The 26,127-nt window shown below is 43.6% G+C and overlaps 1 protein-coding gene across 12 annotated transcripts in view; it reads right to left on the bottom strand.

Moving 5' to 3' along the window:
* SMARCA2 (SWI/SNF related BAF chromatin remodeling complex subunit ATPase 2) overlaps positions 1-26,127 on the bottom strand; it is a 177,285-nt gene that overhangs the window by 17,432 nt on the left and 133,726 nt on the right. For 5 of the 12 annotated variants that reach the window (XM_069576449.1, XM_069576453.1, XM_069576451.1 and 2 more), the window contains exons 28-29: positions 12,678-12,895; positions 4,088-4,141 (exon numbers count right to left, since the gene is read on the bottom strand). In XM_069576449.1, the coding sequence (XP_069432550.1) occupies positions 4,088-4,141; positions 12,678-12,895 (272 nt within the window). Of the gene's footprint in view, positions 1-4,087; positions 4,142-12,677; positions 12,896-14,647; positions 14,744-15,967; positions 16,168-26,127 lie in introns of those variants that run through there. The other 7 variants (XM_069576455.1, XM_069576457.1, XM_069576456.1 and 4 more) reach the window with 4 other exon arrangements.

Raw genomic sequence — 26,127 nt, 5'->3', positions numbered from 1 at the left:
GTAAGTTCTCACTGAACTTACAGCAAAGCAGAGGCGATGGCCAGGACATGAGGTTTGGAGTGTTATTTATTTATTGTGTATTTGGACAAGCATTTTGAGGAGATGACTGAGAAGATTCATCATCTGCCACTTGGCTTTTTAGAAACATTGACTCGGGCCATCTAGTTTCCTCTTCTCTTTCTTTCCCACAACACTTCATCACAGCAGGTGGAGGCACGGAATTCTAGCTGTCCACCTGTCTCAGTGAGACGCTGCTTCCTTGCTCAGCTTTTGTCACCTCATCTTGGAGACTCAGAAGTGACTCAAAGGAAGCATTCCTTTCCAAAGGTAAGAACCCACCTTCCCTTCCACTGAATATTCTGTCCTTCAATTTCTCCCCAGGTCTCTAACTTCGTAATGTAAAAAACAAAACAACAACAACAAAAAAAACGCTTCAAAGCTTTTGGTTGAATTGTGATCAAGCTCAAAAAGCACAAAGCTTTTGCAGGCAAACAAAATCAAATCGCTCTCTACCTGAGCTGCAGATACCAAATGTCACTCTGTTAAAGGGATGTGCCTGTGTGTTGTAGCAAGCACCCCAAGCGTGCTTTTTCCTCTAATGGCCGTTTTAGAAAATTCTTAAGGAAGACACGTGAGGTGTGATTCTAAAGAAATGAGGCGGATATTTTTCCTATGGATGTACAAGAACATTTATGCCTAATAACTGTCCTCTTTCAGAACGATCCATTTTAAAATCAAAAGACAGAGAGTGGTTTGAAGACAGCTTATCAGCCCTGTAAGAAAATCAGTTTCCTTGTTTCTAGCTGGGGCTTTTTCCCCTGCCTCAGAGAGAGGTCGCTTGTGCTAGTTGTCCTGAAGCTTTGAGAGGCAGAGACCCTGGGCTCCTGGGCTAGGCTGAAGCTCGGAGCCCCGGGGAGGCCTTCTGTGCCTCAAAAAGCGGATGGGCCAAGTTTATTTGTGGGCTTCCCACCTGCTGTACATGGTTAAAATTGGCTGAGCATCATTAATAAGTGTCAAGTCACCAGGAGGCAAAGAGCGGCATATCCCAGTACACATCTGAGAGTATCAGTACTGTTTAAGGAGGACAAAATTAAGTCCTGGTATCCACATTTCCCTGAGCTGACTCTCAGGACTAAATGCAACTTCTGAGCCCTCATTTCCCGACACGTGTGCCCTATGGAAGGCGAGCTTAATGGATCATTAACAGTGTTCCCTGGACAGGGGGCTTCGCTGGTTAAATGAGTTCCGGGAATGCTGAGTTAAAGGAAGTTCAATTGGCTACTTTGTAGCAAAAACACCTCAGGGGCTTTAACCACACTGCCAATTGTCCAAGAAGCCCTAGGACTAATCTGAGGACTATACTCTTGAGAAAAAGCATTGCCAGGGACATCACCTGAGGCTCTGATTTCCTCACTCACACTGCCAGTACACTAGTCCTCAGTCGCTCAGTCGTGTCCAGTTCATTGTGACCCCATGGATCCATGGACCGCAGCCTGCCAGGCTCCTCTGTCTATGGGATTCTCCAGGCAAGGAGACTGGCGTGGGTTGCCATGCCCTCTTCCAGGGGAAAATGCAAGGCAGACTGCCAGCCATGTCTCTGAGCCCACAGTGCCCAAACTGAGTAAGTGAAGAAAGGTTCTTCACCTAGAACTAAAATTCTGTCTCCACTTGGTCACGCTTGTATTTCATGGCAATTTCTCTGTAATCTAATTAAATGAAAAGGGTCCTGCTTGAGCCTGAGGTCTGGTCACAGCTTCCCTCCCCCATTTAAAGAAATACCAAATGTCTGGTGCCAATGTTGCTAAAAATAAATTTTGTCTAAAAGAGCTTCTTGGCTGGTCCTTAAGGGATAGTCAATACTAACAACATAATCACAACATTAAGGGCTGTTAATAGCCATGGAGAGAGTTTAGATTTCCTAGGATGGAGTATGTACCACAGGCCACCTTCTTTTTCAGCCCTATTTCTGTCAATGTAAATTTCACCAGATCCATTTGCCACTCAGGACAGAGAACCAGGAGTTTGTCAAGTTCTCCTCCACCTCACCTCTGGGCTGCCCCAAAGTCCTGTGAATCACACCTCTGAGTACTTGCCCTCTTGCTTTCGCACCTGCCGCCCTGCCCAGTGCTATGCCCCGCTTCCCTGGCACCTGATGACGCAGCCATGCTGAGAGGTGTAGGGTCTCTAGAGAGGGTCCCGCTTTTCTTTGCCTCCTCCCTGGCTGCCTAACATAGACGGGCCTCCTCACCTCGCTACCCCCACCCTGCTTCCCCCACCCCACCCCCAGCTACTTTGAGGGGATTTATACTCCCCCCACAAGCCACCGACTGACTTGGCTTCTGCCGCGCCTACCCTCTCACCTGGCATGTACACTCGATTCAGACGACAGATCTGTGTTATTCCCTTATATAACTCTTTCCAACTATGTTTTAAGGCATTTCATTTTACCCTTCCCCCACCCCCACCCCCCGCCTCATTCTCAATACTTACACAGAGACTGACATGTAGAAAATGCTCAGTGCTTTTGAACACATGGAGGGATTTTTTTAAAAGAATTTTTAAAAATTAATCATAATGCAAGCTCTGAACAACATGTCTTAAACTCGGGCTTCTGGGGAGAAGCACCATACGTGACAGTAAGGGGCCAGACAGACTTGGAAGAGTCCCGAGGAAGCAAACGTCACCCCCTTCTATGCCTCTGGAAGCTGCAGTTTAAATGTATCTTCAGTCAAAAGATTTATCTGGGTCCTAACTATATACGCTCATGTCGTCTCCTCAGAAAGCCTAGGCATGACCCTGGGGGCTCTTAATACCCTTTAAAGTTATTAATCCCCTTTTCATGGTCACATGACTATATTGATGGAACCCGGGCAGTGGGGTGAAGGAGCTTCTGCCTGTTCCTGTTCACCGCACCAGGCATTTAGCCTACATTATGCCTTTTAGACTATAAAGCTTCCTTTCTACATCCTGATGGTGGAAATATTTACCATGTTGGTTCATATCAAGACTCCAGAAGTCAAGCGTTTCTTGTTTCACTTCTGAAATTCGAACTCAGACTGAGTTCTTTCTCATAGTGGCAAAAACAGAACACCATTCTTGACACCTCTTAGTACCCAGTATGGTTTGTGTGTCTGGCTTCCAGGATTGATCACTGTTAACTAAGAAATACCAAAAAACACGACAATCTTGTCCAACAGCTTCATCTCCATACAGATACAGGGGGTATGAATCACCCCAATATTTAACCTCCCTATACAGAGGGAGCGCCACAGCCGGGGACGGTAATCTGTTCTGCAATGCCGCTTGGATTCTTCTTCCTTCTGGCCCCAAACTGGGGGGGAAAGCGCCATAAGGGACATTATTGAGGCAGCTGACGAAGTGGAACATGACGGCAAAATACGGTATCGATATTTTTTTTTTAAGTACAGGCTGACCAAAAGGGGAAGAAGTTATTTTCACTATACTAATAACAACTCTTCACCCTTGGTAATGGCTGCACACCCCTCTCTCCCAACCGACATCCTCTCATTCTCACAAAGTCTCCAGGAGAAAAGCATTTCTGCTCTCCACCCGACAAAAGCAGAGCCACACGAAGGTTAAACAGGCTGCTTAGACCACAGGCGACGGGTAAGCCTGGAGGTCGCGCCCTGAACCCAAGCTGGTGACACTCTCCGCACAGGTGACCGCACAGGGTCGGCCAGCGGGGGGCGCGCGCGCGCACAGCACCAGGTGCTTTCCATTAAGCTTCAAACCGAGACAGCGCAGAGCTGAGAGGCCCGCGGGATGGGAGGCAGAAGCCGCGCTCAGAGAGGAGGGCAAGCGACAGAAACCCATGTCTGGTGGGAGGGTCCCGCTGGTGGCGGCTCCTGATGCCTTTGTAAGAAGCGCATTTACAGGATGGACACGCCCAAATGGAAACACAGCACGAACAAAAGCCGCAACAGGTGCTCGAGAACATCTGTGCCTCCATCGCCCACTACAAGGAGGGATGATCAGGAGGCCGTCGGAGGGATCTGCTTCGAAGGCCGGGTGGTGGGCCAAGGGATACCTGCATTTAGAGACACAGGAATACAAGACAGATCCTGACCTGTTTCCTTCTATTTCCAACTGAGAATTACTGGGCACCTTCTCCACGTTACACCTGTGGTAGAGTAGAAAGAACACTCGAGTCAGAAGACCTGGGTCCTCATCCCAGCCCGGCTCCTTCCTCCTAGGCTGGCGACCTCTGGTGGTTCATGTCACACTTCACGCCTCAGTATAATCACCTACCTGCCTTGCCCACCTCAGGGGATCGCTGGCAAGATGACTGGGGACTTCTCCTGCCTCTTCCAAACAAGTCAATGCCTGCTACTCCGGTCCCATCTCCCCCTACATATTTCCATCAGCTGTGCTAGAAGCAGTGGGAGACAGTAGCATTTGCTTGGTGGGTGTGGGGGTGACCTTAGGAAGGCAGCTTTAGCCTACCTGAGTCTAGCTCCTCATTTATAAAATGGGGTGAGTACTTACCTCAGACAGTTGTTGTGTCCATCAGATAGGATGCTGCACTTTGCTACAGCAGTCAGCACCCAGAGGGGGCCCTGAGCCCTAACTCGGTTTCTGAGCACCATCTTGGTAGTCGGATTACAGAGTTAATCTCTAGCTGATCTTCAACTGGAAATGACAACCACCACACAAGAGAGGGCCCTGGCCTCTAGGGAAAGCCTCTTCAGTTGAGGATTTTGAAACTGCCCCTCTGGTGTCCCTTTGTGTGGTGGCAGACAAGTAGGCTTTCCTGGTGGCTCACATGGTAAAGAATCTCCCTGCAATGCAGGAGACCCAGGTTCGATCCCTGGGTCAGGAAGATTCTCTGGAGAAGAGAATGGCTACCCACTCCAGTATTCTTGCCTGGAGAATTCCCTGGACAGAGGAGCCTGGTGGGCTACAGTCCATGGGACTGCAAAAAGTCAGACATGACTGAGTGACTAACACTTCCACTTTTTTCAGAGAAGTAGCTGAGACGTGAGACACACCTGGGAAAACCCCACATCCCCTTTAGGTCTTACTCTAGGCATAGATGGTGCCTTTGGCATACAGAGCCCATGTACAGCCACGTACACGTCCGTCCTCAGGGACACTGCCCACTCTGCCCCAGGAGAGCGGGAAGCAAGGCAGAGAGGACGAAGCATAAACCCAGGAGAGAGGAGCCAAAGTACAAGGCTGTGCTGGAAGAGCAGAGTCAGCTGGAATGTGTGATACACAAGGGAAAGCTGCATGGTGGCAAATGAAGTCAAGAAGGTCCTAGGGCCAGGTCATGGAAGACTGTCCTTCCCACGGTAGGAAGTTTGGTCACCATCGGTGAGGCGATGAGGAGCTACTGCGAGCTCCTAAGTAACCATCTGACAAGAGGGATTCCATGTCTCTGAGAGAAGGCAGGCCATCCCACACACAGCCAGTGATGAGGGTGAGGGCCTGATGCAGACAGAGGCTGAGGGCACAGAAGCAGTGAAGGGCCTGGGAGAAATGCTGAGGAAACTCTGTGTGTAAGGGGATGTTAGGAATAAGGCACAGAACTGGGACTGCTCTTTTCATGACACATTTGGGATCTTGGGTTGGTGATGGTCTTAACCAAGGGGATACAGAAGCTGAAACAGACTATGTGGTGTCACAATATGTAAGAGTGAAGAACATTCTGGGAATGACATATAGCACGGCAGACACATCACAGGACACGCTGCAGATACACTGGAGAAGGGTGGGCGCGTGGTTCCTGGACCTGAGACTGACCGAGATGACAGCTCATCGGGGAAGGGAGGCTCTGAACAGAGGAGATACCAACAGAATAATTTCAAATGATCCCGTTAAGGAGTGTGGAAGGACAGACCTATGTGGGTCAGCAACCTGACTGGGAAAAAAGTTCAAACAAAACAAAAAAGCTTATTAAATAATGGTATGATTTGGCTTTAAAAATGTACACTGTGCTCAGTCTGTGTCCAACTCTTTGCAACCCCATGGACTGTGTTACAACCCCACCAGGCTCCTTTGTCCATGGGATTTCCCAGGCAAGAACACTGGAATGGATTGCCATTTCCTTCTCCAGGGGAAAAACGTATGTTCCTACAAATATATCTTAAAAGACAGTATGAACAATGGTGTGATTAGTCCATCTTGGATGGAAGCCTCAGGATGATGATAACTGAGGGAAAGCCTTTGATATCGTAAATACCTAAATGCACTCCAGGTAGAGCACTCTGGAAAGAAAACATTGAAAGAAGAAAAGGGAACTTTTTAAAGGAAGAGTCTATCCCTTCTGGAGTGTGGGTTGACTATATGTGGCCCTTTAAAACAGTAGCCAGCCTCACTCATTAGGGAAATGCTACAAGAGACTCTCCATTTGCAAAAAGGAGTCTGTGTACAGGAATTAAACAAGTACTCTTGGTCCTTGGGTTTGCGGTTTCTCAAGTCCTTTAAAAGGTACTATAATGTACTAGGGTAAAAATGCTGGCTCTCTTGTCCCAAGTAAATGTGATAATGATGTATATTTTTCCCCTAAAAGGAATCATGTGTGTGCATGCTCAGTTATGTCCAACTCTTTGCTACCCCATGAATTGTAGGCCTCCAGACTCCTTTCTCCATGGAATTTTCCAGGCAAGGATATTGGAGTGAGTTGCCATTTCCTCCTCCAGGGGATCTTCCCGACCTAGCAAATGAACCTGTGTCTCCTACACTGCAGGCAGATTCTTCACCACGGAGCCACCTGGGACGCCCTCAAAGGGACCATAAATACCAGATAATGTTATCATAGTCTTATATAAGGGGCTCACATGACCCCGACTTCCCAGAAATCCCCTGGCCGCTTGCCTGTTCAGAACCGTCTCCCCCACCGCAGGGCAAGCTAGTGGAAGCAAGTACCATGAGTTTTTTAACCCTCTGGCACTCAAGGCTGGAAAGGAGGTGGGCGGGGGGCGGAGCGGAGGTGGGGGGAGTGCAATTAATATTTCCAGGATCAATAAATGATTTTCTACAATGTGGGGAGAGCTAAGATTCAGAACATGCTGAAGCTTTCCACCAATCCTAAAGATATCATCAGGGTTTATTAAAATGAGGGTCAAGAAGAAGACAGACTAGCCTTGGGGAAGAGAGCAGAGCCTGACGGGCATCAGGGAGAAAAGCGCCCTTCGGCCACCGCCCGGATGCCCCGCTGGGTACCAGGGTTAGGCAGGTGTCTCCCACCTCCCCGCTGCTTCCCAAGTCCCTCTGCAGGGCTGCACCTGAAGTCCAGACCCTCTGGAGACAGCAGGGCCCCTCCTCAAGGAATGCTCCTGCCAGTCTTCAAACAGCTGCTAGAGGGGGAGGAGGTGCCAATAACCTCCTCATACCCTGTTTCCAGATTCTTCAGGAATGTGAACAATGCTCAGATTTGAAAAGCAAGGCATAAGAAATGTCGGACGAAAGCTACTGATAGGAGAGTAGATAGAGCCTATCAAGCCACTTCAAATGAGTTCAAGTGTCCAGTTGCAAACTAATTACATGCTGAAAGAGTAAGTAGATTGCTTCTGCTAATGATGTTTAAGAAATCACAGAGAATAGAAACAGAATCAGGAGACTAGAGATAAGCAAATGTCCCGCTTTCAAAAGGAGAAGGGAAACTCGAGAGGGCTGTGCTTGATGTGGACCTCAGGTCAAAATTTCGGAGAAATTATTCAGATGCCACAGGGCCATTTAGAGAAGATAAATAACATCATTAAGTACTGGTAGGGGGTCTCTGAGAGAAAGCCATGGCAAGCTAACCTCATTTCATTCTTTCAGCAGGGTTTCTAGGTTGATGGATTGGGGAGGCCAGAAACACAGTATATCTTGGGTTTAACTTTTTTTGATAACCTTGAGAAAGGAGAGATGAGTGTAGGTGACATGATAGCATGGCCATGTAAAGTTCACAGATGGTCTATCAACTTTAAAGATTACTGATTAATAAACGCACGTCAACCTTAAGTGATTTTCAGGGGCATGTTTTAGAGGACGTGTCCTTTGCCCTCTGGAAGTTTCTCAGCAATAGCTTATAGCAAACCTCTGGATGACAGCAACAACTTGGGAAAACAAGTCAACGTGTCTTTTTTTTTTTTTAAGGCATAAAACTCAGTGTTACATCAATGGACTAGAATGATGGGACAAAAATCAGCAAGATGGAACTAGATAGGAATAAGAATAAGTAGATATAGGATAAAAACAAAAGTCATAGGGTTAGCTGAAGGCTAGCTAACCTTGGCAGCATTCATGTGAGAAAAGAAATGTGTGTATATGCTGCAGGGGAGTAAGTTTTTCAGCAAGCCAGGTTTTCAATGGGAGTTAACTCTGAGTCAAGGCTGGTGGAGAAAGTTAACATGTTCCTGAGTGATGGTAACAGAATTTTGGTGTCCAGAAAAAGAAGGCTACCGAGCATCCTGCAACTAGCCGCCATGGGAATCCTTCTGGAGTTCTGGGTGCCATGTTCTTAATGGGACACTAAGGAAGCAAACCGTGTCTAAGGAGGGGGAAGAGGGTGGCCCAAGTCCAGGCTTCACTCAGACTGCAAAGTGAGGCGTTTCAACTTGAAGGAGCATGGCCTGAGGCTGATATGTTTATGCATATTTTAAAGGCTATTTCTCAGAATGAGAAGACGGACTCTCTGAAGTTCCAAGCAGAACAAATAGCTAGAAGTCAGAGGGCTGAGTCTGTCTTAATATAGGAAATGCCTGTCGTGTTTAGGGCTGTCCTTTGGTGTCGTGAATGGCTTCCTGACACAGTGAGCTGAGGCTGGGCATGTCCACACGAGGTTAGGTGATAGTCTGCTGGGGGTCACACAGGGAGACACAGCCGGGAAACTGGAGCAGACGGAGCTGAAACCCCTTCAATACTAAGAATCCCCTCTAGGAAACTCCCTCCTTATCTAAGTAACTATAAGCCACGCCTCTAGACTTGGAATAGCTCCAGCAGACTCCATTCTTCACCATCTTATTCTCCATCTCTTCACAGGGGCGATTTTAGAGGGTACAGATGTAGACTGGGATAAGTCCCATTTCCAAGAAGTAAAGACCCTGAGGCTAAATATCATATTAACTGAGAGTACAATTTTAAAAGCTTTCTATGCAAGCATGCTTAATATATCAAACCAAAGCCTTCCAACACTACTTCGTATCAAGTTTTCTACTGGAGATATAAAAGGGTGAGGATGGTAATAATAGACCAGTGCTACCTCTAGTAGAGACTACTGCAGAAAGATTTCAGATTTGTGTCACATAGAATTATTGGCTTTTTTCTGGGTTGGGGGGGGGTGTCACATTTTTGAAAAGTACCTCCCTAAAAAAATTAGGTCTGGCACTGAAAACAAAAGCAATAAGTAGATACTTAAATTACCCTTGTTCTTTTTAAAAATATAAAGCTACATCTGTCCCGAAATCATGCAAGAACTTTGGGGGAAAAAAAAGAAGATTGTCTCCTAAGAGCTAATTAATTCTTATATATTAGTTAAATATAGATGCCAGTTCTTGTTTAATATTCTATTAATCTTCAGGACTGTCAGAGCCCTAACATTTGACTGAGGTGATGGGAAGGAGGTTAGTCCAGGTGGTATTTCTTTCACAGGTAGGTTGAATTACTATATTAGTCACTGACTTTACTGGTGCACAAATCTCAACACATGGAGAAGTACATTTCTCTGCAGCTTTTTCTAAAACCAAAAATATGATGTATCTAATTAAAGGCGCTCCTAATTTGAGTGACTCCTACTTGAGCGCCAAATTTGGTACGAGACATAAAAAACATAGAGTAAGCCTTTTTTCTAGAGGATGACTAACACGAAATGCATATGAAACATGTAGAATGTACTTCCCAGAACATACCTAAATGTGCGTGCTAATAGAACAGGTACTTTAAGGAAAAGTAAAATAAATAAAACCAATGAAAGAGGAAAAAAAACAAATGACTCAATGCCTGCATGCTGAAATATTTACATATCTTCTCTCTGTAGTACAACCAAAGGCATGCTCCATCATCAGTCCCAGTGAAACTGCATGTTCCTGGTTTTGGAAATAACAGTATGAAAATCGTATGAGCAAGGACATTTTCTTTATGGTGCTCAGAGCTCCGCTCACCCACCTGATTTGCTATAAATAGTCTGCAAGGCTGATTATTAATAATTAAACTGTTCAAAGAGCTATATTAACTCATCAAATCCTCCTAACACCGCTAGAAGGAGGTACAGTAATCATTCCATTCTGTAGATGAAGAAACTGAGGGTCAGGGAGGTTAAGTCAGTTGCCCAGCTGCCCCACAGGCAGTAAATGGTGGAGTTCGGATTGGAATGCAGGTAGTTAAGCCAAGACCAGAGCTTAAACTACTGTGCTATGCTTAGCTGAGGTTTAAGGGACAGAACTTCATATGACTCTGTATTTGGGGGTGGTTTTTGGAAAAGTTGTCAGCCTATGGCCCTGTGCATCAGCAAATCACAAACCCAAAAGGTTACAGAGCTGGCAGGTGATCTAAGGGAGTGAAATGAGCCAGGAACGAAAAATACAATGATCAATGACAACCGACACTCCACACTGGAGGGATGACAGCGGCCAGTGGGGATGGTGGCCATCCAGAGGAGGGACAGCCCACGGGGGAGTGGGGGCAATGGCCACATCTCTGCTCCGACGGGTACCTTAGAGGAGCCTAGGGACAGTGCTGCTGCCAGACGTTCAGATGTTTCAAAAAAGGTAGTGATGCTGGTGGGGCGGGGGAACCCTGACGCTTTATAAGAATTCTCGCTAGATTTATGCGCTTGCTTTAAAACAGAAAGAAAGAAAAAAAGAAAGATGAAACAATCTGTTGGCAGTATGTGGTTCACCAGGTGGTGACCTCTTTCATCCCGTGAAAGGAGGAGACAGCCATCACCTGGAATAAAAGGACTTTCTAAACCTCCAAGGACTTCTGTGGCTCTTCTCAGTGTTCCAGCAGACCTAGGCTCACTTAGCAGGTGATGAACACAATGCCTGTTAGACATCAAGGCACCCCTGGTCAAAGCCACAGACGTGTCTCTCCAGAGACAAAGGCAAAAAGTTAGAGGTATATGCAGACTGACACCCTCTACTTATTTCTCTCTATGCCAGGAGCTAATACATAAGGTGTAAGTGTCCAAACTGACTTCCTGGAAACCATTTCTGCCTCCAGCCAACCTACCAGTGTAGCCAAGAAGGGACAGAGACTTGACAGAGAGAACGGCTGATGCTCGGTCTACAAGTCTGCGTGTTCACCTGGGCAAAGAATGATGTCGTGGCCAAACTTCCTTTCCTAGATTACTGTCACTCCCCCGTGTCAATGAACATCTTATCCAGACGTGATGTAACGGGGCCGCCTTTTGTGACCACTTTAGAATTCTCAAAGGAAATGACTTTAAAAAAGAAAATAGTGAAAACAGTAAGCAGAAGAGAACCCGAGACGCCTGGGAGGTAAAGAGGACCGAGAAATTCAGACTCTCTTCACACACATTTGCTCCTATTCCCCTTTCACCATTTTCTGAGAAAGTCTTTATATTTTCTGTAAGGAGCTATTAATAAAACCCCATGGCTGAAAATTTCCTGCTTGTTCCACTTCATCTTTATGATGAGGTTTTCTTCCTCTTACAAAAACATGTGATAAAGTTACAATGAAGGACTAAAAACACAACTTATTTGTGGTAAACAATTCCAGGTATACAGAGCAACAGAGTTAATGTCAAACGTTTCTGGTAGCTAGAAACTGATTCATGTCACTATGAAACCTAGAGACATGAAATGTGTTTTTTCTCATCAGTTTTTTCAACTGAAATGAGATGTGATCTTCCTATTAAAACTGCATCACATGATGACTGAATAGAAACCAAATCAAAAATGTAGCCTAATTTATCAACTACATACAGCTGCCTGACACCCCAAAACATGGTTTACTTTGCTTTTCAAATAATTGTTTACTATTTAAAAATGGCCTGGAGATAGTGTCTGGTACAGATTTCTCAAAGTTTACATTCAAAAGTTCCTTTATCTCATGAAAAAGAGATAAAGTTGCTGGAAAACCATCCTCTTTAGGTAGGGTTATTAGGAAGAAGGAGATGGCTTGAACAAGTGCTCAGAAATTTATATGGAAGGATTAGAAAGAGAGTGAAATTATACCTTTGGCTTGAGTTGTTAGAGGGGAAAAAAAGTCTTAGCATATTTAAGGTGAATATTCACGGCAAGACTTCGTTTCAAACCAAACTGATGCTTCCGTCAAAATACCTTGATGGAAGCATCGGTTTGGTTTAAAACAAAGTCTTAACGTGAATATTCACCTTAAATATGCTAAGACTTTGTTTTCCCCTCTAACAACTCAAGCCAAAGGTATAATTTCACTCTCTTTCCAATCCTTCCATGTAAATGATGGTATTTTGGAAATCCCTTAGGGTTTTGTTTTGTTTTTTAATTTTGTCATCTAAACTCCTATTTCCAAATATCTTACATAATACCTGGTAAAACATCATACAAAATATCAAGTGTAGCCTCTCTAAATTGGGTCCAAGTTTACTGATACCCCTGGAGCAAAAACCATAAAACGGGAGGTAGAAAGGGCCTAAGAACCCAGTGTGCACCCTAACAGAGCGTGCTCTGCAGGCGGCAGCACGCGTGGCCTTGGTGAAGACGACAGAGGTGAGGGACTGAGGTGCTCACCTGTCTTTGTAGTTTATCACAGTGTCAATGATAGCATTCATCTGCTTCGTCAGTTTAGGGGGATTTGGTGACAGCTTCTCAGCTGGAGGGCGACCTCTCCTCTTCTTGGCCTTCTCCACATCTTCTTTTGCAGGATCTTTATCCACGTTTCTTCGTCTTTTTCGCTTCTTAAGCCGGACTTCCTCTTCCATTTCTTCCAAATTGCCGTCTTCAATGGCCTGTTAATTGGAAACGAAGGAGAAAAATTCAAGACAAGAGAATACTAAAAAGAAAAAAAAAATTAGATAATTAGAATAAAATGAAACAAACAAACAAAGCAGAAATTAACAGTAATCAGTGAAGTAAGAAGAAAAATAGAAAACCACCATATTGGATAAATGTATCTTTAACCCAAGTCTTATTTCCTGATCAAAATACACGAAGGCCCGAAACACTAATAGCAAAGAATGTGACAAATATGAAGAGATTTATACATTTAAGTGTTTGAAGATAACTAAAACCAAATGACATTTCAGCTCGATGTAGGAAAAGAACCTTTATTGTCTTATTTCTGTAGAGAGTCAAAGGTAAACTGAAACAAGGGGTGAATAAGGAAAAAATTTCCCTAAGACTGCATCCTTACATTCATATAAGCTTTGACCTTCTCTTCTTTGAGGTTTTACATCAATTTATTCATGATTCACAACGTAAGTCAAAATTCCATCCAGATTTTCTTCTAACATAGCAATTAGTAAACAAGAAACGGGAAGTACAAAGCCACATTCCTGGGTAAACGCACTTAAATCATCCGATAAAGAACACACACACTCACAAACAAAAAACACTTTTTTCCAATTACCTGCAAACGCTTGCTTTAAACCAGAGCCAGCAGCACTAATGCAGAGAGATAATAAAATAGCTATAAAAACAACCAGGTATAAGAAGAAACCTGTTCATAAAGGGCTAAGAGATCCATGTGACAGCCCCAGAAGTTTAAACTTTTTTTCCCCTCCTGGTTAATCTCAAAACTTAAGGAAAATAAAGGGAAAGGAAAAACTGCAAAGAAAAAAACAGCAATAGATAAGACAAAATCTGACCATGGAAAAGAAAATTTTTAAAAAGACCTTTAAATTGCATATCGAGATTGGTTTCTCACACAAAATAACTGATGTTGTTATTTGCTCCTCCTGCCTCTCAATATTGCCTCCAGTATGCAAATGCTAATCAATCCTTTCTCGTAGCTGAAAAGAGCTCTAATCATAAGGCAATTACCTTCATTTCTCCACAGCACCAAACATGGCTAATATTTATGATCATGTGAGTATAACAATCAATATAAAGAGTGATTACAGCTCAGACATAATTTCTTGCACTTATGTACAATGCCTTCTGAAAAAGAAAGGTTTTGTGAAGAAAACCTGGTGCAGAACACAAAACAACCTGGCATGTTAAAAATGCCAGTGGGATTTCGAAAAGAAAAAAATAGGCTTTCTATGCATCTTCCAATGTGCAAACCCAGAGAAGCAACATGCACACAGACAGAATCCTAAAGGGACAGCCTGAGCCCAGGCCTTAATAATCAAAAGACAATTTCCATCACGATCCTACAGTGTTCAGATAACCACTATGAAGGAGGCAAGGTCTGATGAGTTATGAGGAAAAAGAAAAAAGAAGGAAGAAAAAAAAAGCTCCACGTTATTTCATTAATATTCATCTGACTAAAAGCAGGACACCCACTATACAGCTAAACACACTGCAGCTAAAGCGAAGATTAAGAAAAGGAAATTTGTCCCGCAAATCTTGGAGGCTGAACATGCTAATAATAAATACAGCATGCAAGGCTGTCAACAGTTAATGGTATTGCTCTCCTCAAGCACCCAGTTACACACAGAAATACGGAGAACACCGGCTTTTGATGTGTTACACACCTACACATGCCTGGGATGTAGTTCTACTGAATCTTCAAGACGGCAACGAAAAAGGATATTTACCTTACCACTATCAGCAGGCCGGCTATCGGAAATCACAGTTAGTGGGGATAAAATTAACAAGCCAGCAAAGCAGCGAGCTGCTAGTCTCTTCATCAGCTGATCAGGAAAAAAAAGAGAGCTGGGGAAAGGCTATGTTTTCATATACAAGTAATTTTATTTTACTGAAAATTTAATACTGAAAGGATTGTGGAGACTCAAATCTGCTGTTTCATTCTACCTACTACAAGGCCCGAAGCCTTCCTCCTTCAGCCTGTTTTAATATTGACAACTACTTATCATATTTTTTTTTCCCCCTGATTATTCCAGGCAGCAGAATTAGAGATTTTTAGCTCAGGTGCTTTCTCATTCTTACTCACATTTGAACAATTAAGCCAATAAGAAAACAAATTAATATTCAAATTTATTTTTAAAAAAAGGTATGCTTTTTTTTTTTTGGTATTTTAAAGCTTATTTTAGTGCTTTAAGAAAATAGGCTGCGTGGTTTTGGAGCAGTTTAAGATGATTTTTTTTTTTTTTTGGATAAAAGAATTCTTTCATTAAATGCATGTAAGTAAAAGCAATGTGCATGTTCTCAAGTTCAAGTATTTTAATACAATATATTATTCTCTTTAAAGAAAATCCCAAACAACTGTGACACTTCACTTTCAGTTTCATGCTGTAAAATTTTTCATTGTTTTTCTTTTCTGGGGGATAAATGGAGAGGGGGGAAGTTGTGAAAGGATATTTCTCCTCTTACCCCTCCCTTAAATTTTGCAAGAATGGAACAAAGCATAAGCTTGTGATATTTGGACTTCTCAATCTCTAAATCTGGGAGTAGCTAAGAAGCAAAAACAAATTAAACTGCAAAAAGAACCAGGGAGACCATTTTTATTACAATTGCTAATACGTGCAGATTCTTATTAAATTTAGGGTTTGGAATCACAAGGAAACACACAAAGTACTGACCATTATTCCCCTTAAATTAAGGTTTTATGCAGGAATGCAGAGAACTACAAAACATTTTCCCTCCTCCCCAAAGACCCCAAACACATCCATATGCAGTGCTTTATGTTCAGGGATTTCTAAGGGTCTTTTTCTAATGGAAATCAATTCACTAAATATTTCCCAGTGCTTCTCGCACTTAAGAGAGTGGAGTAAGATTACTCCAGCCTGAAAGTAAAATTATTCATGGAAAATTTTAAATTGTTCTCCTCTTAAAAAAAAAAATTATTTATTCAACTGGCTTCACTGACACTACTCAGGGCTAGGGGCTAGTGACACACACACAAAACTTGCTACACAATGCTCAAGTACTACCCCACAAAGAATTCCCTTCCAAACCTTTTACCAGCACAATATTGAAATAAATCACAGAAGCAAACCCCCAGTTTCCGACTGGTGACGTGTTGCGCAAGAGTGCGAGCCCTAATTCAACATACAGACGGCTCCCATGCTGAACTGCCTCTAGATTTAATGAAGTGAATAGGAAGGAAGTCGGGGAAAAAAAGTGTACAAATAAGAAATTAACGCTTTCCTTCCCTACCCAAACGGTGAGACACAACTACAGCGAAGTTTGCTGAGGCACTTCTTCCCTTAAAGGCACACGGCACCCATTTGGCTCCCGAAGTCGCTAAGAAAGAAAAAAACCCTTCTGGTGATAAAAATCCCCAGCCAAGTTAAAATAGTTAAGCATATTTCAGCCTGCGTTTTTTTTCCTGAATGAAGCTGGGAATTACTCCTTCCTCCACTGGATGGCAACCTTCTTCCCCCCACCCTCCTTTTTTCTCTTTCTCTTTCAATTTAAAAAAAAAATTTTTTTTTAAAGAATACATGATCATGACACAGGATATTCAAGGATAAGATACAGAGTGGCTCTTTCCTCAATTAGTTAAGAAAGCAGTGTGTGTGTGTGCCTGTGTGTGTGTGTGTGTAGGTTCTGAACATAAAATGCAGGAGATGGTGTGTGTGTGTAGGTTCTGATCATAAAATGCAGGAGAAGATTATGTGTGTGTGTGTGTAGGTTCTGAACATAAAATGCAGGAGGAGACGGTGTGTGTGTGTGTGTGTGTGTGTGTGTGTGTGTGTGTGTGTGTGTGTAGGTTCTGAACATAAAATGCAGGACACGGTCCGTGGAGACGGTTGGTAGTACAGGATTAGCTGTTTTAAAGCAAACAGTTTGCAGCTTACAGAGCACATGGCAGACCCGGGAATAAGCCACACGTGGGTCCAGCCATGCCCCCCTCTGTCATCCCGACACACACTATGTCTTAGTGAAAGATGAACAGTCCAGAAAGTGCGCATTATCCTGACTCTTCTCAACCCCAGGGTACAGCGAGGCTCCACGATACCAGGCAGCGGCAGAAGGGATCCATGACTATGAATAGGTGAACAGGGACGAGCAAACAAAAGCCACAAGCCAACTCTGGGTGCACCGTTTCCCTGTGGCTGTCTTTTCCACTCAGCATCTCCAAGCATACCGAGCTATGTGGCACAGCCCTTACAGTGGAACAGACCATCTTAAGAAAAACTGAATGGAGCAATTCAAAAGCAATTCTAGACAATGCATGGATGATCTTTTTTGGAGATGAAATAGGAAATTCCGTATTCTACATTCAAATGTCTGGTATTTAAATATCTGCCCCCTGACAAGGTCTCTCTCTGTGTGTTTCTTCTCTTTACCCTCTGTTTCTCTGGGGGTCCTTCTCCCTTAGGACTCTAATTGGATTCCAGAAGGCCCTCGGATGCTGCTGGAAGTAGGGGCGAGGGTTACAGAACTGAGGGCTAAGCAGTAAAGACAGAGGATTGGTGCCAATTACATGTCAATTCCACTGCTTCCTGCCGACCACTAAACTTCATTCCAATATTCAGGGAGACTAAACCTCCCTCAAGCCCTGCTAAGACCTGGAAGCAAATAATACAGGTAATGATCCCCCAGACAACCAGGGGAATAGGAGCAGCGACTACAACCAAAGAGTAGCATTTTAAAGAAAATTCAAGATTTCAAGGATAAGAAACATTTTTATAATAGGAATATTTTACAACAACAAAAATTGAACATGGAGCTCTTGCTCAAAATGCCACAATCATTTCAATCTCTCGGTTTCATAGAGACTATAGCAATTTTGGATACAGAATCTCAGATCCATGGCAGAAACTGGACAATTGTTTTTGATTATATGAAAATTAATAAAGGGAAGCCGCATGAAAATGGAGTCAGGAGGCCAAAAGGGGGAGCTCTCACGAAGCACCACTGCATGTCAATCAAGGGAAGAATTGTCAGATTCAGACCCTGAGAAGAATCATCAACAGGACAGATTCACCAGCTACAGGACCCAACTGGAACAGATATTTGGTTGACCCTTGAACAACAAAGGTCTGAACTGTGTGAGTCCACTTACACATCAATTTTTATCAGTAGTAACTACTACAGTACTACATGATTTGCCGTTGGTTTAATCCCAAATTGGGTGCAGAAGACCTGCAAGTGTGGGGGGCCCACTCTAAGTTACACACAGATTTCTGACTGCAGAGAGGGCTGGCACTCCTAACGCCCGCATTGCCCAGGGTCAACTGTATATTGCATCTCCTATAAGACTTCTACTACCCCAGCAATCCAGCCGGTGAGAAACCATTATCACTCCAAACTCCTCCTTTTCTCCAAACAACCCTCCCCAACTTCTTCCTTTTTATTTACTAAAGAACACTCCTCTCTTTTGTTTGTTGGACTTGTCTATGATTTTTGTTATAGCATGGTTGTCCTGAAACACAATTCTATGCTATTCCTGAATAAGCTCATTTTTGCTGATAAAATAATTTTTATTTTTGAGGTCAATAATTACCACCACCCCCCAAGCCATCTGTTAGGTCAATATGCATAAAATCAAATTTCCAGAGGTAAAATAAGCAAGACACAAAAAGACAAATATTGTACAATTCCATGTATATCAAAAAGGAGAGCAGTGGTCCTCAGGGGTCAAACAGATAGATGTGTGAGAACTGACTGATTAATGAGTGCAGAATTTCAGTTTGAGATGAAAATATTTCTGGAGTAGAGAACAGTAATAGTTGCACAATAATGTGCCGAAGTATTCACTAGAGAGTGGTGAAAATTACGCATTTTACATTATGGGTTTTCTATCCCAATAAAAAAAGTCCCTGTAAAAGAAAACAAACTCAATATTAAGGAAAAATCCCCAACAACTGCAGGTTCATACGTGTTCCTTACACCTCAACACATAATGCTGTGAAATCTTGTGAGCTTTCCTTCCAAACTCAAAACCTTACAATATTTCAACAAGAAGCACGTTTGGTCTTGTCCTGGCCAGTGACTAGAAGCCTTGTCAGAAATCTTCAATTATTCACTCATTCAGTGTTATTAAGGAAACATCCATGATGTACGGAAATTCCTGTACACAAGCCATACCTATTCACAGACTTTGTACCATTGTTACCAAATGCCTCAAACACTCAAGAAATCAAACAAGTTAATCTGAAGGCTAAGAATTTTAGCATCATTTTTAAAACAAATTTTTTTTCCTCTGGGGTTCAATTAACTGATGACAATTTTAGAGACCCCCATTTCTTAATTCACTCATCTGTGAGGCAAATCAGAGGCCAGCTGAGTTCCCTGCTCTCCCTAAGTCGGGGAATGAGATGGACAATGTTGGCCACTCAGGGAAAGCAGATGGAGCCTCAGTTTAACTGAATTTCTGGTACTGAGAGCTTTACAGTTTCTTGTTTGACAACTTTAGATCACATTCGCAACAATGATGCAAGGCTCTCTCTTTCCTCTCTGATGGCATAAGGAAGCCACAGAAGGACACGTGCAGGAGGGGGGCGAGGGGAGCCACCCTTTACACAGTGAGACAGAGTAAATTAGTATCTATTTCAGGTAAAAGAAATTTGAGGTTAGAAGAGGAAAAGAATATATGGATTATTAAAATTATAAGCATGGGATTCTCCAGGCCAGAATACTGGAGTGTGTAACCATTCCCTTCTCCAGGGCATCTTCCCAACCCAGGGATCAAACCCACATCTCCCTCATTGCAGGCAGATTCTTTACCATCTGAGCCACCAGGGAAACCCCATAAAAGTTATTTAAGCTTCAAGATCAATTGTGTACCTTTGTGGCAGTATTAAACATAATGCTCTATTCACAGAATGACTGAGATGCAGGGGAGGGTGGTCCCCCAAACTTCTGGCCCCATCAATCCTGCCACATTATAGACATAGTACATTAACACCTTTGTTAGGCACGTGTTACACTTCAGCTCCCTTGGTGGACTCAACCACAGAGCCCAAGAGAGAACTTGGGAGCCTGTGAAAGAAGCTTAGAGCAACAGTGGAGAATTAAAGAAATACACATCAGCTCTTACCCCCAAGACCATTCACCAGTCACTATCAACTCCTAACAGCCAAAACTCCACCTGATTCTTTCCATAGCAGAGCTCCTCTGGGGGCCTGGTCCACCCGTGTACTGGAGGTTCTCAGGATATTAAAAAAAAAAGGAGAAGACATGCAGAAAGAATTGTGGTATAATTTCAACGCTTACAAAGAATAATTTAATGCTTCTGTGACAGATGGGCAAAACCGAATGATTAGGGGTGTAACCTCATTCAGAGATGACGACAAATGGTGAAGTGCAGGTCCTGGGGTCAAATGATCAATGCTTTTCTGGGTTTTCCTGTGACAGGCTGTCCGCGAAGCTTACGGGCTACCAGCACAAGACCAGTTCTCTGTCTGTAAACCCACCATGGTTAAAGCATCAAATTCAAAGGAATTCAAATGGGGGCAAGGGTGAGAATAGGACACTTGTTCTGCTTGGGGCAGATGCAAAGAAGGCCACCAAGAGCCAAGTTCCAAGCAAGAAGACCACAAAGGTAAAGCAACATGAGAAATCAGGAGCACAGTGATTTGAGGCCATTTCTTAGAGGAAGGAAGAGCATCAATTCCAATAAACCTGAAGACGCATGGCATCATGAATCCTTCTGCCATCACCACGGGCAGCGGAGGCCGCGGTTCACAGGCTGTTCACCATGCTGCCGGGCGCTTCATGCTTCACACACATTTGCTCATTTCATCCTCACATCAACCCCCTTAGGTCCTGTCATCCTCCTCATTTTATAGGTGAGGAAACTCAGGCATGCAGAGATGAAGCATACCGCACTGGATCAAGAGATACAAACTACTCTGTACAAAACAGGTGAGCAACAAGGATACACTGCCGAGCACAGGGAACTACAGCCATTATCTTGTAATAACTTTTAATGCACTACAATCTGTAAAAATACTAAATCACTGTGCTGTGCACCCCAAATTAATGTAAGATTGCAAATCAACTATACTTCAATTAAAAAATTCAGTGAGTCACAGACTCACAGGATGTAAACTCTGGAAGTTTGACTGCATAAGCCCTACCCACATTGGGAAGTTACTCTACTCCACAGCACAGAGGATGTCTCTGAGCCACCAAAGTGAAAGTGAAAGTTGCTCAGTTGTGTCCGACTCTTTGCAACTCCACGGACTATACAGACCATGCAATTCTCCAGGTCAGAATACTGGAGTGGGTAGCTGTTCCTTTCTCCAGGGGATCTTCCCAACCCAGGGATCGAATCCGGGTCTCCTGCATTGCAGGCAGATTCTTTACCAACTGAGCTATCAGGGAAATCCGAGCCACCAAGAAGAGGCTAAATTATGCTTAGGCTTAGGTGAATAATACAGTCAAGAACATCGCACGGTGCATCTTGGGAAGACTTCGGCAAAAACAGAAGCACGCATGCACACATGTGCTTACATACATGGCACACAGATGGACACACACACATACACAGTCCTTGCTCTGCATGCAAGTGAGGGACCATAAAGATGACTATACAAGTTGAAAGTCAACAAAGCCATTTTGATAATCAATGGGAAAATTATGATCATTCTATGATACTGACAAATTTATGTCAAAGCATTAACTCATTGTGGGTTATGCATGTACAGGGGGATAAAAAACATAGTAAAATGAGTATTTAGTACACTAATTTAAAACTGAGAAATATGGCATTAAAATGGTAAAAAAAAAATCTATCAAGAACATTTGGATAGCACTTGCCTTTTTATTTTCATCAAATAGCTTAGGATACAGACCAAGACCCTTTTCTAAGCCTTGGCAAATTGCCAAGAATCAGCTTTCAACATTTTACCCTTTGCCCTTTCAATGTTGTGAATTCTCTCCACATTCCTTTAATGTGTTTTTTTGTTTGTTTGTTTGGAACTGTCACTTCCTCTGGGACATCTTCATCCTTTATGTCACGACTGTTTTCTTCATTACATTGTTAACTTTGCCTTACTAAGTTTCTCTGGCTGAATATCTAGAGCCCACTCCAAAGGCCCCTGTGTGAGCCTACATCTTTCTTCACTTGTGCTCCTGATAAGGTGGTCTTCCAAGAAAGATCTGTCTTGGGGTCGCAAAGAGTTGGGCACGACTGAGCAACTGAACTGAACTGAACTGAACTGAGGTCACTAGGGTGGGTGCTAATCCAATGCGTGGTATCCTCCTGAGAGGAGAGGATTAGGACACAGACACAGAATACTGCCAATACCTTGATCTGAGACGTCTTGCCTCCAGAACAATGAGAAAACCAATGTTTGTTGTTTAAGCTGCTAGGTATGTGCTATTTTGTTTGGTAGCCCTGGCAAACTAACACAGATGATAACTGGAATCTCCTATTTGAGGGACTGATTTTTTTTTAACTGTATCATGATAATGAAAATTTGTAAGTAATGCAATCAGTTCAGTTCAGTTTAGTCGCTCAGTCGTGTCCGACTCTTTGCGACCCCATGAATCGCAGCACGCCAGGCCTCCCTGTCCTTCACCAACTCCCGGAGTTCGCTCAAACTCATGTCCATCGAGTCGGTGATGCCATCCAGCCATCTCATCCTCTGCCATCCCCTTCTCCTCCTGCCCCTAATCTCTCCCAGCATCAGAGTCTTTTCCAATGAGAGCTGACTTTTCAAATGAGTCAGCTCTTTGCATGAGGTGGCCAAAGTATTGGAGTTTCAGCTTTAGCATCAGTCCTTCCAATGAACACCCAGAACTCATCTCCTTTAGGATGGACTGGTTGGATCTCCTTGTAGTCCAAGGGACTCTCAAGAGTCTTCTTCAACACCACAGTTCAAAAGCATCAATTCTTCGGCACTCAGCTTTCTTCACAGTCCAACTCTCACATCCATACATGAATACTGGAAAAACCATAGCCTTGACTAGATGGACCTTTGTTGGCAAAGTAATGTCTCTGCCGTTTAATAAGCTATCTGCTGCTGCTGCTAAGCCACTTCAGTCGTGTCTGACTCTGTGCGACCCCAGAGATGGCTGCCCACCAGGCTCCCCCGTCCCTGGGATTCTCCAGGCAAGAACACTGGAGTGGGTTGCCATTTCCTTCTCCAAATATGCTATCTAGGTTGGTCATAACTTTCCTTCCAAGGAGTAAGTGTCTTTTAATTTTATGGCTGTAATCACCATCTGCAGTGATTTTGGAGCCCCCCAAAATAAAGTCAGCCACTGTTTCCACTGTTTCCCCATCCATCTATTTTCCCATGAAGTGATGGGACCGGATGCCATGATCTTAGCTTTCTGAATGTTGAGCTTTAAGCCAACTTTTGCAATGGGGCAGAGCAAAGACTGCTTGTATGTATATAAAACATTCCTTTGAATAAGTGATGGTAGTCTTCATCTTTCATGCCTGGAGTGTAAGGGGAGCTGTCCTGCTCTCAGTTTATCCGCCTGGATCTATGTTCCAAATCAGGCAACTTCTCCCTGCCCTGGTCTCACCCCGTGGCCCTGAGAATGGGCCCCTGTTCTTGGGATTGCCAGTCTTTAGGCTTGTGCAGGGCCTGGCCTGAGGGTCTCCGCATAAGCCCAAGTGAGACTGACTGGCTGGGGTAGTTCACTTCTCTTAGGAATTTGAACTACAAATGTGAAAGAGCACATCCACACTGGTGTGAGAGTTGAAGCTGAATGAGGTCATGAGGTAGCACATGCACTTGAGATGTTATTACCATCAACAATGAACAAACAGGAAACACAAGGTGCAAAGAGTTTACCGTGTAAAGGAGAAACAATAGCTGGTCCCAAGGAGACTGAAATTCCATAAACACAACGCACACAAGTATCTGGTTAGGCTACATAGATAGATGTGTATAAACACACACACATATATACATGCATATATATATATATACACACACACACACACACACACACACACACACACATTAAGAGTGTCAGGAGAGGAATATCTGGTTCCAGTTAAAGTTGAGAAGCCAATTGGGAAATGTACAATAATTTCAGATTTAGATTTACTCAAGTTGTATCTATATGGTACTCCTAAGTATACATAAGATTATTTGTCAAGTTTGACTATCCTGCTTTATTTAATACTAAGTCAATAAAGCAAAAAATTCTAAACAGAATTTTGAGCCCCTATTAGCTAAGCAATATACATATGTCGCAAGTGCAATTTGCAATGCAATGAATTTTACAATGAATCTCTAGTTTTAAAGCACAAATAAACAAGACAGAGGGAACTATGACCAGGTTTTACTAGCAAACACACTTAGCACTTTTCTGGTCTTGCTTGGTTTCCATAGCTCTGTGGTACCCTAAGCCTATTCCCAGTTTTGCTGGGAATCCCCAGCTGAAATAAACACAGACAGAATCGGAGATCCCGTCAACCAAGACAGTGTCAGCAATTGGCATGGGGCAGACAAACACTGGGACAGGCTTTAATGGGCAGTGGCATTCTTTTATAGATGACGATCCCTAAAACGCATTCCAGAAACAGAGCATCTAGAGAAAATCTTACGAGATGCACCCCTGAGTCAACAAGACAGCCAGCATTTTCTCTTGATGGACCTCCACCTAAGACTCTGCCCACAGCACCGGCCTTCCGCTCTCGCCACCTCACTCCGTACCAACACTCAGCTGTGTTGCCCAACATTTCGATGCTAGTTGTGCTTGTTATTGGAACTACATAAAAGTGGGCTTCCCAGGTGGCACTAGTGGTAAAAACCTGCCTGCCAATGCAGGAGACTTAAGAGACCCAGGTTTTGATCCCTGGGTTGGGGAAGATCCCCTGGAGGAGAGCATGGCAACCTACTCCAGCAGTCTTGCCTGGAGAATCCCATGGACAGAGGAGCCTGGCCGGCTAGAGTCCACAGAATCGCAGAGTCTGAAACAGCTGAAGCGACTTAGCAAAAACACACAGTTGTGAAAAGAAATAGGATTCTTACTTCTACAAAACAGTGAGCATAACCAAAGACTCCATAAAAGATGAGTTGCTTAAAAACAAAATACTGTTGAAGTTGGCAAAGGCTAGACTCCTATAATTTGGAAAGGACCTGCCTTCACTCCCTGGTGGCTCAGAGGACAAAGCATCTGCCTGCAAGGCAGGAGAGCCGGGTTCGATCCCTGGATCAGGAAGATCCCCTGGAGAAGGAAATGGCAACCCACTCCAGTATTCTTGCCTGGAGAATCCCATGGACAGAGGAGCCTGGTAGACTACAGTCCATGGGGTCGCAAAGAGTCAGACACAACTGAGCGACTTCACTTTCTTTCTTGCCTTCACCGTGCTTTGTTGGTGTCAGGATTCTCCCTCATGGGTGGGTTAATTAGAGGAATCCTTTCACGATGTATATGCCTATCGAATAATCACAATGTATACTTTATATCTTATAGTTTTGTCAATTATACTGCAATAAAGCTAAAGGTTTCCCCCCTCCCCAAAGATTCTCACTCTAAAAATAGCAATACTGGAAATCCTATGTGATACATAATGGGTGTTACTTAGGCAAGATAGGCTACTGTCTTCTAGCAAGCAGACTCAAAGGAAACCCAAGCCTTCCCTCAAAACTGTGGCAAACAGACATATCTTATTTTTTTCCTTGAAGCTTTCATCTATATACAAGTGAGATGTGTATCATTTTCTAACCTTAACTAATATTTTCATTGACAGACTGGCTACTGGGTCTGATTATTTCAGTTAAGGTGGCTTCTGCTGTCTTTTTCTTTTTGAAATAGGGGTCACAAAGAAAGGCCTATTAGCTTGCTTGTTCTTTTTTTTTTTCATCCAGTCCTCTTCTCCAATGCAACAGGATGTAATCGCTCCATTCTGAGTATTTCCGATGTTATTATGGGCCACACTCTATTGGTCAGATTTTACATACCCCTTTCATCAGGGGATTGCCCTATTTGCATTCTTAAGTTTTCCTCAGTGAAATCAATTCAAGTCTCTTGCCTGGAGCCTTGGGATGCCCCTGACCTGGTCATTCCCCTTCTGACCTGCCTGATGTCCTGGTATGCGAACCCAGCGAGAATAACAGGATGAAGCCTGGGACCTCCCCAGAGCAAGCTACGCGTCTTCCCCACTTGGTGATTTCTCACGTTCCCCTCTGGAGTGTCTTTCACAAATCCTTACATCCATGATTGTCCCTACTTTCCTCCAGCTGTGAAACTT

Source organism: Ovis canadensis, chromosome 2 (assembly GCF_042477335.2).
Source record: "Ovis canadensis isolate MfBH-ARS-UI-01 breed Bighorn chromosome 2, ARS-UI_OviCan_v2, whole genome shotgun sequence".
Lineage (NCBI taxonomy): Eukaryota > Metazoa > Chordata > Mammalia > Artiodactyla > Bovidae > Ovis > Ovis canadensis.
Note: the sequence above shows the minus strand (reverse complement) of the source record. Positions and strands in the feature narration are given on the sequence as shown.